The sequence below is a fragment of the Macrotis lagotis genome, chromosome 1, assembly GCF_037893015.1.
Source record: "Macrotis lagotis isolate mMagLag1 chromosome 1, bilby.v1.9.chrom.fasta, whole genome shotgun sequence".
In the NCBI taxonomy this organism is placed as follows: domain Eukaryota; kingdom Metazoa; phylum Chordata; class Mammalia; order Peramelemorphia; family Peramelidae; genus Macrotis; species Macrotis lagotis.
Genome location: NC_133658.1, coordinates 500161636 through 500174043, shown reverse-complemented (window position 1 = coordinate 500174043; position 12408 = coordinate 500161636). Strand labels below are relative to the sequence as shown.

Here is a 12408-nt window from a genome sequence, read left to right as displayed (position 1 = left end):
TGATAGTTCTAATTTTTCAATGTTCTCTTCTAGCTCTTGCATTGCTCATTTAAGAAAACCTTCTCTCTTCTTGGTATTCTCTGGAATTCTACATTTTGTTGAGCATAACTTTCCCTATCTCCTTATAACTTTCCTTTTGCTTCTTTCCTCAGCTGTTTTAAAACCTCATCAGACAGTCATTTTGCTTTATTGTTCTTCCTTTTTCTTTGAAATGTTTTTGTTGCTACCTCCAGTACATTATTATAAACCTCTGTCCATAGTTCTTCAGACACTTTACCAGGTCTAACCTCCTAAATTTATTTATCACCTCTACTTCATATTTATAAGGGATATTATTTAAGTCATATTTATATGGTCTGATAGTTTTTCCTACTTTCTTCATTTAAGTCTGGAATTTAAACTCATTTGCTGAGCCACACTCAGCTCCAGCTCTTGTTTTAATCGGTTGGATACAGAGCTCCATCTTTGACTGGAACTTTTGTAATCAGTCTAATTTTGATATTTACCATCTGGGGATATCCATGTCACCTTTTGGGGTGTTGAAAAAATGTTTGTTATGTCTAGCAAGGTAGTATCTTTACAAAATTTCTCAGTCTCTGTCCTGCCTTAAATTTGCCTATTATACCAATTATCTTTTGATTTCCCTGCTTTTAATATTCCAATCCCCTGTGATCAATGTGATATTTTTTTGGGGGGGCTATCTGTGTAAAATGTTGTAGGTCTTCTGGGAACTGATCAACTCTAGTCTCTTTGGCATCAGTGGCTAGAGCTATTAACTATCAAGAGAGCTACTCCCTTTCTTCTAAAGAAGTTTTGCTCATAGTAGTATATGTAGTGATCACCTATTTACTCATTCCCATTCATTTAGTTCTTTGACACTTAAGTATGTCAGTTTTAGTCTTTCCATTTCCTGTTTGACCATATCCAGTTTAAACCTTTATTCATAGATCTTACATTGCATGTTCCTAAGCAGTATTTATCTTTACATCATTGGACTTCCCTTTTGTTGCCGGACACATCTTCTTCTGAGTTTCCCTTTGGCTTTGTCCCAGCCGCTTCATTAATATTGGAGCCACTTGTAGTTGTCTTCTGTTTTTTTGTTTGCAGTAGAGTATTGTACATCTTCTTACATGAGGGGCTCATCTTCCATTGTCATCTCTTTTTATCATCTTAGTAATGTCCCTGAGGTTTTCTAGATAAAGATACTAGAGTGGTTTGCCATTTCTTTCTCCAGTATATCACTTTTTAATTAGAACTCTCTATGATTTTCTGTCTTGAGTAACTCTGCATGGCATAGCTCATAAGTTCCATTGTGCTATGCAAATCTCTGCCACGACAAGGCAGTGATCCTGATTATTGATTGTGGGCCTAGAGAAGCCATAAGACTTTTATTATTTATATGTAAAGAGATAATTTTCAGGATCTGATGTATGCATCTTTTAATTATTAATCCTTTTAACATTATTTGGAAGAAATTTAATTTTTTTTAACTTGATTTTTTTAAGCTTATCTACTTATAGAGTATCAACATTTTTATCATGTACTTTTGAGCTAAGTTTGAGAATGTAGATTGAATAGTTTATCTTGAGTTTTCTGTTGTGTGTGTGTGTGTGTGTGTGTGTGTATGTGTGTTTATGCTTATATATGTTAATTTCCTTTTTGGTCTGTATTTCTAATTAATTAATATGGACTAGAATCTTCTTCCATTATTGAAGACTAGTCAACTTAACTTAAAGTCTTAGAGACTTGCTGGGCCACTGATTGGTTAATTGGCTTGCCCATGATAACATAGAACCTCTTTCTAACTCTGAAAACCAACTCTATTTGCCATCCCATTCTGTGCTACCTAGTTTTTGTTTTTGCAAGGCAATGGAGTTGAGTGACTTGCCCAAGGTCACACTACTAGTTGTTGTCTGAGGCTGGATTTGAACTCAGGTTCTTCTGACTCCAGGGCCTGTGCTCTATCCACTGTGTCACCTATTTGTCCCTACTACCTACATATTTGGAGAATTATTTGGATGAAAAAGAATTACGAATAATAAAAATGTGTAAAGAGCTGCTTGAAAATGCAGTGATATTATTTATTTTTTATTTGTTTTTAATTTTTTTGCAGATTATTTGATTGGAGAAGCTTATGTTGAAAGAATTATCAGCAAACTTAATGCAGCTCTATCCAAAGCAAAAACTATTTCAGAAACTGTAAATACTGAGTCACAAGTATCTTTCATCTGTGATGTGGCCTCTAACTTTTTTAGCTCTATGAAAGGATGTTGTTTAATGCCATCATCTGAAGAGTTGTTATTGACCATCTTTCAGTTGTGTGCTCAGAACCAGGATTTTGCACAGTTATCAGGTAACACACACACACACACACACACACATATATATATATATATATTTCTGAATAGTTTTTTTTTAACACTGTTCTTGAGAAATTCATCTTGGTTGCTGGAAAGTACATTTGTACATGCTATAAATGTGAAAATTAAAACATTGTTTTAGAAGTTAGAAATATTTACCATATTTCTGTTTTTATATGTGAGGCTTAAGTATTACTGTAGATAAAACATCTAAAAAAGTCAGTCTGATTATTCTCCCATGAAAATATACCTGTTTGGTTTTTTCATTGAAATTTTGTTTTATTTTTCCAGTTTCATGCTATGATAGTTTTTCTTTTTTCTTATTTATTTATTCTTATTTTTGTATAAATTTTTTTATATGTTGCTAAAATATTCTTGTTTAAGAGTTAACATAATACCCCCCCTCTCCCCTCAAAAATATAGACCCGCATGAGCAATAAAGGAAAAAAATTAAAATTAAAAAAAAATAATAATAATTGGTGCAGCTGGGTGGTGCAGTGGATGGAGCACCGGTCCTGGAGCTAGGAGCACCCGAGCCCAAATCCAGCCCCAGACTACCAACAATCACCCAGCTGTGTGACCCTGGGCAAGCTACCCCAACCCCACTGTCCTGCAAAAACCAAAAAACCCTCCCAAAAAACAAAAATACCCCAAATAAAATAACAACAACAATAATAATAATAATAATAATAATAATAATGATAATAATAATAATAGAGGGTGGCCAGGTGGCGCAGCGTACAGAGCACCAGCTCTGGAGTCAGGAGCACCTAGGTCCAGATCTGGCCTCAGACACCCAACAGTCATCCAGCTGTGCAGCCACTCAGCCCTATTTGCCCTGCAACCCCCAATAATAATAATAATGATAATAATAATAATAATAATAATAATAGTAGTAATAGTAATAGTAATAATAATAATAAATGTGCTTCAGTCTTTGTTGCAACACCTCCAGCTCTTGTCATGGGTGGATCACATTCTTTATGATAAGTCCATTGCAAAAGCTACTTCCATATTTTTCCACCATTGCCATTGCTGATCGCACTCCCTCCATTCATACCTCACCACTACCATATACTATATTTTCTCTCTCCTTTCACTCTGTCCCTCTTCTTAAATGTGCTGTAGGGTAGCTGAGTGGTGCAGTGGACTGATCACTGGCCCTGGGGCCAAGAGGCTCCGAGCCCACATACCACCCCTTAGGCCCAGCATCCACCCAGCCTTATGGTCCCGGACAGGCCATCCAATCCCAGCCCCTTGCAAGAAGTAAAAAAGAAAATGTGTTATATCTGACCACTCTTCCCGCCCGGTGTCATCTTTTGCTTCATCACTCATGTCCCCCCCTTCACCCTGTCCCCGTTCTCTCCTTCTTACTCTAGATGTGTATGCCCCATTGAGTATATATGCTGTTTCCTCTCCTAGCCACCTCTGATGAAAGCAAAGGTTCCCTCATTTCCCCTTGCCTTCCTCCCTTCCATATCATTGCAATAGCTCATTGTAATAATAAAAAAAATTTTATTATATGAAATATCTTAGCCTATTCCACCTTTCCTTTTTTCTTTCTCCCATTACATTTCCCTTTTGGCCATTGACTCCATTTTTACATTATATTATATCTTCAAATTCAGTTCTCTCCTGTGCTTCATCTACAAAAACTCCTACCTGCTCTATTAAATGCCATAGAGAGGAGGAGGTAGAAAAATGTGTAATTCATAAATTTGTAAATGGATGAATCTTGAAAACCTATCCAATGAACCAGAGGAATTTCAAATGTTCCTGTTGGAATGGCCAGAGCTGAACAGAAAGTTTGATCTTCAAATACAGGACTCAGGTGAAGCATAGAGAGTGGAGGAGAAGGGGAACATATGAGGGACTTATTGATGATTAACTGCATGTATTCCTGCATAGAAAAATGATAACCGATAATATTCATATGAACCTTCTCATTTAATAGAGCAGGTAAAAGTTGTACTTGTACAATTGTGTTTAAAATATTTGCTCATTAGTTATTTTATGAAAAAGGAATTATAACTATGGGGAGAGAAAGAAAACCATGAGATAGGAAGGAAAAAACAGAAGTTTTAAAAAGTGAAAAAAAAGTATGCATTCAGATTCTGTGGTTTTTCTCCTCTGGATGTGAATGGCATTGTCCAAAGCAGTTCTCTTAGGGTTGTCCTTATCCCTGAACTGCTGAGAGTTCCTGCATCCATCATAGTTGATAATCTCACAGTGTTGTTAATGTGTACAGGGTTCTCTTGGTTCTGCTCCCTTCACTCAGCATTGGTTCATGTAATTCTTTTCCATGTATCTCTAAAACTGACCATTCATGATTTCTTATAGAACAATAGTAACATTAGTAGTAGTAGTGATAGTAACATAACATTCATAACTTGTTCAGCCATTCCCTGATTGATGGGTATCCCCTCAATTTCCACTTCTTTGCCACTACACAAAGAGCTGCAATAAATATTTTTGAACAGTGTAAATAGGTTCTTGAGAAATAGTTTCACTTCCATTTTTTCTACCCAGAATTTAACACTATGGCTTGCACATAGGTATTAATATTTATTGATTATTTCATAATAAATGTTAGGCTAGAAAAGGATTTTGAGATATCATATGGTTTACTACTATGATTTTTACACTTAAAGTATCTCAGAAAATGACATTCCTGTTTTTGTGTTTAATTTATTTTAGCCATTCAGAGTCATAGGTTGACATGTGATAATATACTATTTTGAGAATTATAGAATATTAGATTGAAGAAAGGAAGTAAATTCCCAAAGTTCATGATTAGTGTTAGCACCAGAACTTTAAAAAAAAAAGTTTTATTCTCATTGCTTATTTTGCAGCACCACACTGCCTCATATTTTATTTTTCGAATTACTTGTTATAAAGGTTTTCCAACATTCATTCACTTACATACTTATGTTATACCTTTTTCTACCACCTTCCCTTCCCACTCCACCTCCCCTTATCGGCCAACAGTATGGTAAAAATTGTACATGTAAATTTGTGTTAAACATGTTTACATAATAATCATTTTGTGTATGAGGAATTATAACTTAGGAAAATGAAAGAAAACTATGGAATATGAAAGAAAAACATAAGAGAAGTTTTTTTAAAAGTAAACATAATATCCATTCACATTTTTATGATTTTTTTTTTCCTCTGGATGTGGACGGCATTATCCATAACAGGTGTCCCAGGATCGTCCTAGATCTCTGAACTGCTGAGCAGAGCTGCACTATCCTAGTTGGTCAGCTCACAATGTTGTTGTTAATATTTACAATATTCTCTTAGTTCTACTTCCTTCACTCATATTCTGTTAATGTAATTCTTTCCATTCTTCTCCAAAGTCTGACCACTAGAGCAGTAGTACTTTATAACATTTATACACCTAATTGATGGGCATCCCCTCAATTTCTAATTCTTTTGGAAAAGAGCTGTTATATTTTGGAACATTGAAACTTTTCTAATTTTTTCTAATTTATTTTGGATATAGGCCTGGTATTGGTATTGCTGGGTCCAAGGGTATCATTAGTTTTTTTTGTACCATATTGTTCTCCAGAATGGTTGGATTAATTCACAATTCCATGGAATACAGACTTTTTTAAATTTATAGTACTTCATAACATTCATATACCTAATTGATGGACATCCCCTCAATTTCTAATTCTTTTGGGAAAGAGTTGTTATATTTTGGAACATATGAAACTTTTCTAATTTTTTTCTAATTTATTTTAGATATGTATTGGTATTGCTGGGACCCCAAGGGTAGCATTAGTTTTATTGTTCCATGTTGTTCTCCAGAATGATTGGATTAGTTCACAATTCCATGGAATGTAGACTTTTTAAAATAATTTTTTATTTAAAAAATTATTTATTTATTTATGCATTATTATAATAGTTTTGTTGTAGAAGTAAGCATAATGCCCTGTCCCCCCCACAAAGGTAGAAAAACCTCATGAAAAATGGAGAAAAAAAATTGTACTTCAGTGTTCAGATACCATCAGCTATGTCTCTGGGGTGGATTGTATTCTTTATCATAAGGCCATCGGAGAAGTTGCTTCAATATTTTTTTCCTACAGTTGCTATTGCTAACTGTATTTCCCTTCATCTAATTCCTCCTCACTCCCATTTATTCTATTCCCTTCCCTCTCTCCTCAAAAGGGTGTTGTGAGGCAGCCAGGTGGTACAGTGGTACGGAGCACCGGCCATGGAGTCAGGAGGACCTGAACCCAAATCTGGCCCCATACATCCAATGATCATCCCAGCTGTGTGACCCAGGGCAAGCTACCCAACCCCACTACCCTGCAAAAAATTTTAAAAAAAGTGTGTTGTATCTGACTGCCCTCTCCCATGATCTTCCCTCTCCTCTATCACCTACAGTCCTCCCTGTCCTTCCCCCTTCCCTTTTCTCCCATCTCCTTCCCTTCCTTTTTCCTCTAGGGTAAGATAGATTTGATTTTTGCAAGGCATTGGGGTTAATAGACTTGATCATGATCATACAGCTAAGTCATTATTAAATGTCTAAGGCTAGAATTGAACTCAGGTCCTCCTGATTCCAGGGTCAGTGCTCTATCACACTGCACCACCAGCTGCCCCTACAGTAGATTTCCATACTCTATTGAATGTGTATGTTGTTTGCTCTCTGAGCCATTTCCAGTGAGAATGAAGGCTCATTCATTCCCCCTTACCTTCCCCTGTTCCACAGTATTGCAAAAGCTTTTTTTTGACTCTTTATGTGAAATATCCTAGCCTATTCCACCTCTCCTTTCCCTCTTGTCTAGTATATATTCCTTTTTTAGCCCATTGACTTCCATCCTTACTATTATGTATTATACTTTCATATTCAGCTCTCTCTCCTGTGCCTTGTCTATATATGTTCCTTCTAATTGCTCTAATAAATGAGAAGGTTCATATGAAATATCAGTATCTTCCCATGCAGAAATAGCAGTTCAACATCATTAAATTCCTCATGATGTGCCCTTCTTGTCCACCCATTCTATGCTTCACTTGAGTTCTGTACCTGAAAATCAAGCTTTCTGTTCAGTTCTGGTTTTCTCAACATGAAAGTTTGAAATTCCCTTGTTTCATTGCATGTCCATCTTTTCACCTGAAAGAGGATATTCAGTTTTATTATTACTATTATTATTTTTTTCTTTTTTGCAAGGCAATAGGTTTGAGTGATTTGCCCAAGGTCACATAGCTAGGCAATTATTAAGGATCTGTGACCGAATTTGAACTCAGATCCTCCTGTCTCCAGGGCTGGTGCTCCTCCATTGAGCCACCTAGTTGCCCTGATGATGTTCAGTTATGCTGGCTACTTGATTCACGGTTATAATCTAAGCTCTTTTGCCTCCTGGAATACCATATTCCAAGCCCTATAGGCCTTTATGTAGATACTGCTAAATCCTGTATAATCCTAATTGTAGTGTCATGATATTTGAATTGTTTCTTTCCGACTACTTGTAATATTTTCTCTTTGACTTGGGAGTTCTAGAATTTGGCTGTAATGTTCCCGATAGGTTTTTTGGGGAATCTCTTTTTTTTTTTTAATTTATTTTTATTAAAGATATTAGAGTTTTACAATTTCCCCCCAATCTTGCTTACCCCCCCCCCCACAGAAAGCACTCTGTCAGTCTTTGTTTCCATGTTGTACCTTGATCCAAATTGGGTGTGATGACAGAGAAATCATATCCTTAAAGAAGAGAAGAGAAGTCTAAGAGGTAACAAGATCAGACAAAAAGATATCTGTTTTTTTCTAAATTAAAAGGAATAGTCCTTGCACTTTGTTCAAACTCCACAGCTCCTTATCTGGATACAGATGGCACTCTCCTTTGCAGACAGCCCAAAATTGTTCCCGATTGTTGTACTGATGTAATGAGCAAGTCCTTCAAGGTTGAACATCACTCCCATGTTGCTGTTAGGGTGTAGTGTTTTTCTGGTTCTGCTCATCTCACTCAGCATCAGTTCATGAAAATCCCTCCAGGCTTCCCTGAAATCCTGTCCCTCCTGGTTTCTAATAGAACAATAGTGTTCCATGACATACATATACCACAGTTTGCTAAGTAAGACATTCCCCAATTGAAGGACGTTTACTTGAAGGGGGATCTCTTTCAGATGATTGATGGATTCCCTCAATTTCTATTTTACTTTCTGCTTCTAGGATATCAGGGCAATTTTCCTAGAGAAATTCTTCAAAAGTGAAATCAAGGCTCTTTTTCTAGTCATGAGAGATAGTCCACTAATTTTTTAAATTCTCTCCTGTATGTTTTCCAGGTCAGTTGTTTTTCCAGTGAGATATTTCACATTTTCTTCAAGTTTTTCATTCTTTTGGTTTTGTTTTTATTGTTTCTTGATTTCTCACAAAGTCATCATCTTCCCTTATCTTCCCAGAGTTTTCTTATATTATATCCTTTTTCATCTGGTCAATTCTGCTTTTTAAGGCATTTTTCCTCTTCATTGATATTTTGGACTGCTTTTTCCCAAACCGTTTTTTCTTTTCTTTTCTTTTCTTTTTTTTGCAAGGCAATGGGGTTAAGTGGCTTGTCCAAGGCCACACAGCTAGATAATTATTAAGTGTCTGAGGTCGGATTTGATATCTCCTTCACCAAGTTGCTGGCTTTTTTGTCTTTGTCGTTTTGTTGTGTTTTTTTTTTTTAATTTAAGGCAGTGGGGTTAAGTTACTTGCCCAAGGTTACACAGCTAGGTAATTAATAAGTGTTTGAGGCTGGATTTGAACCCAGGTCTTCCTGACTCCAGGACCAGTGTTCAATCCACTGCACCACCTAGCTGCCCTGCTGACTTGGTTTTCATGATTTTCCTGCACTTCTCATTTCTCTTCCAAACTTTTCCTCTACCTCTCTTACTTGATTTCAAAATCTTTTTTGGGCTCTTCCGTAGCCTGAGACCAAATCTTATTTTTCTTGGAGGCTTTAGATATAGAAGTTTGGACTTTGTCATTATCTGAATGTGAGTTTTGATCCTCCGTGGGATCAAAGTAATTATCTGTGGTCAGATTCTTTTTTTCTGTTTATTCATTTCCCCAACCTGTGCCCTGGTTTATGTACTTTCCAAGCTTTTGAGTGGTTTTGGGACACTCACACACAGTCCTATCCCCCAAGACCTCAATTCCATTAACATCTTATGAGAGGCTCTGCCTGCTCTCCTGGCCTGTGCTCTGGTCTGTGGATGACCACAAGTATTCCCTCCACTTTGGAGCTGTGAGGAGGGTCCCTGCTGCCCTATGACAGGGCCTGCACAAAGTCCTGTCCCAGGGATAGTGGAGATAGTGTCCCCCTACCCCCTTACCATCTGTGGGCTAAGTACTGTGGGCCGTATAGCTCTGCTGGGTGACTCTGCAGGCCTGCTTCTGTTTCCCTGTTTCCAGTGCCAGGTTTTTGCTGAGGTCTGAGCTGCACTGGGCTCCATGCTCACTCTAGCAGTTTTACTGCTAACCTTCCATGTTGTCCTGAGCCATCCCTGGTTTAGGAGGCCTAGAAACCCTTCTGGTTGCCATGAACCCAGGAACCTAGGTGCCCTGTGGGCTATTCCTGGAAGGCTGAGATTTGTTCGTTCAGGTGCATCATGACCCTACTCTACCTGTGCTGCAGCCCCTTCCAACCCTGGTGCAACAGAACTTTTCCGTGAATCTTCTACATTATCTTTGACTAGAAAATTATTTCACTCACTCTTTGTGTGGATTTTGCCACTCTAGAATTTGGTTAGAGTCGTAATTTTAAGATCGAGCATTGTGGAAGAGAGCTTTTGAGAATACCTGCCTTTGCAGAGCCATCTTTGCTCTGCCCCCAGAATATAGACTTTTAAAAATACCTTTATTAGTATTCACTTTGGAAATCATGGTAGTGTTTTTCTCACCTTTAAAAACAAAGTCTTGTAATGAACTCTAAGTGGGAAATCATTTCAATTGTATTTATGTACATACTTGTATTAGGCTCATGGTAAAGAAATTCTTTGTCTTGTGATAAAGAAATTCTTGGCAGTTGAATGTTTTTCTGTTTAAATGATACTTTAAAAAACAGAAACCTATTGTAAACCTAGGCCAGATTCAGATGAATTTGGACATCTTGAATTACAAATCCCATTTTTGCTGCTTGTTTTTAGACTTTCTTGTCTGTAAACTGAGGCATACTTGGTTATGTGGCTTACATCCACTGGTTCTTCAGTTTGGAAATGCAGATAAGCAGAGCACCTTCCTGTACTCATCTGCTGTTTGGCTCAAGAAACAAATTCAGTCAACATCCTTGGATGTCAAAAGGCAAGTACTCTATACTCTTCAACTTGGTCTTTTTTTTTTTTATAATTCTTGACAAAACATTGAACCTTGTTGATTTGTGTACATGCTTGTATATTAGTATAGAATTAATAAAAGTTTCTTCAATGATGATTTTTTGCTAATAAATATTAAATGCTACCATTCTGTTCCTTTAAGAGTAATTGGATTTTGGAAGGAGTTTATCCTTGCAAATGTGATAAATTCATCTCTTTTTTAGGACAGGCTTAAAAGAGGTCTGCTCTTGTTGGGAGTACCTTTTGATATCCTGGTCCCAGTATTTCTGAAATGGTGGTTTTTCAGGTTACAGGTATAACTAGACACAAACTGGGTTCAGATCTACTCTAGAAGTCAGCTACAGAATAGTCTAAAATTCTCAGGGTGAGAAGGTAATATTTTCCCTCTGCATTTTCCTTGTCGTCATAAAATTCTTCTTAGATACGTGATACTGTTTCAAGAGAAGTGAATAAAACATGAAATTTAAAATTAGACAAAACCTATATTATATTTCTCATTCATGAATTTATATGATGCAGGAAAATCAATGAACCTGTTTATCTTTCTAGTTCAATAAAGATACCCATATATATATATATATGTCCTTAAATAAAAGTAATAGTCTAATTGCAGTATATTTTTTGTTTTTAGCCTTCAAGTTTTGATGTCCACTGTAGATGACTTACTCAGTAATCTTCTAGAAGCTTATAATTCACCTTTTCTGCTGAGATTTTATGTTGAAAACATAATGCCAAGTGATAATGAATGGGAAAATATGAGACATTCTCTTTCTACACAGGTATATTAGAGACTGAAAACTTCATTTAAACTGTGTTTCCTTCAGAACCCTTTTAATGATTATTTGGTTTCTTTCAAACTACTTTCTTCTTACTTTACTTACCACCTAATCTGGTAAGAGTGGTAAAACTTTCCACTTGTTCTTTGACTTTTAATGTAAACCTTTGTTATAGTATAATTTTGGACTTTCATTATTATATTATAAATATCCCCTGATCAAATTTTTTCAGTTTTTCAAGAAAATTTGTATCTCTCACTTTTTTCCCCTTTGCATTAACAGTGGTTACACAAACCTCTTTTGGAGGGAAGACTGAGTTTGAACTATGAGCATTCTAGAATGGATTTCAAAGAACATAGTACAATGAAACTTCCCAGTCATTTGTGTACCACAGCATTATTAAGCAAGATAGTCTTGTTGACTATGAAAGAGGAAATAATTCTCGAAGATAATAAAACTGAAAAAATAAGTAAGTATTGCTTTGTGATCAAAATAAGGATCCTGGTTACATAAAATGTATGAAAAGGGATAATAAACACTAAATTCTTAGTTCTTTGAATGCAACATTGAGTGATGAGGGAACTTGAAAGACATAAGCTTAAAGATATTAAACTGGAAATCAAAGTATTAGAATATTTTAAACTCTAAGTCTGTCATGGGTCTTAGCCATGGAGAAATTAGTTATGTAATTATCAAAAAGGATCTCATCATAATAAATGTTTAATGAATTGAATTGTTGAGTTCCATAACTCAATTATAGAAAATGATATATGAGAAGATTGCAGTGGTTAGTTAGAAATTCTATACTTTTTAAAAATACTGCCAATAATTTCATAGGAATACCAGTTTTCTACTTCAGATTGTTGCTCTTCTTGAAACTTCATCAAATTCTGTTTTTCTATATTTTTAAAATTAAGATAGAGATCCAAATAGTAACATGGCTGGCTATTTTGTCT

General features: G+C 36.0%; 1 protein-coding gene across 4 annotated transcripts in view; it reads left to right on the top strand.

The window, feature by feature from the left end:
* Window positions 1–12408, top strand: part of LTN1 (listerin E3 ubiquitin protein ligase 1) — a 104666-nt gene that overhangs the window by 43002 nt on the left and 49256 nt on the right. For 3 of the 4 annotated variants that reach the window (XM_074213952.1, XM_074213951.1, XM_074213954.1), the window contains exons 13-16: window positions 2114–2353; window positions 10491–10644; window positions 11308–11455; window positions 11735–11921. In XM_074213952.1, coding sequence (XP_074070053.1) covers window positions 2114–2353; window positions 10491–10644; window positions 11308–11455; window positions 11735–11921 — 729 coding nt within the window. The remainder of the gene's footprint in view (window positions 1–2113; window positions 2354–10490; window positions 10645–11307; window positions 11456–11734; window positions 11922–12408) is intronic. The other variant, XM_074213953.1, reaches the window with a different exon arrangement.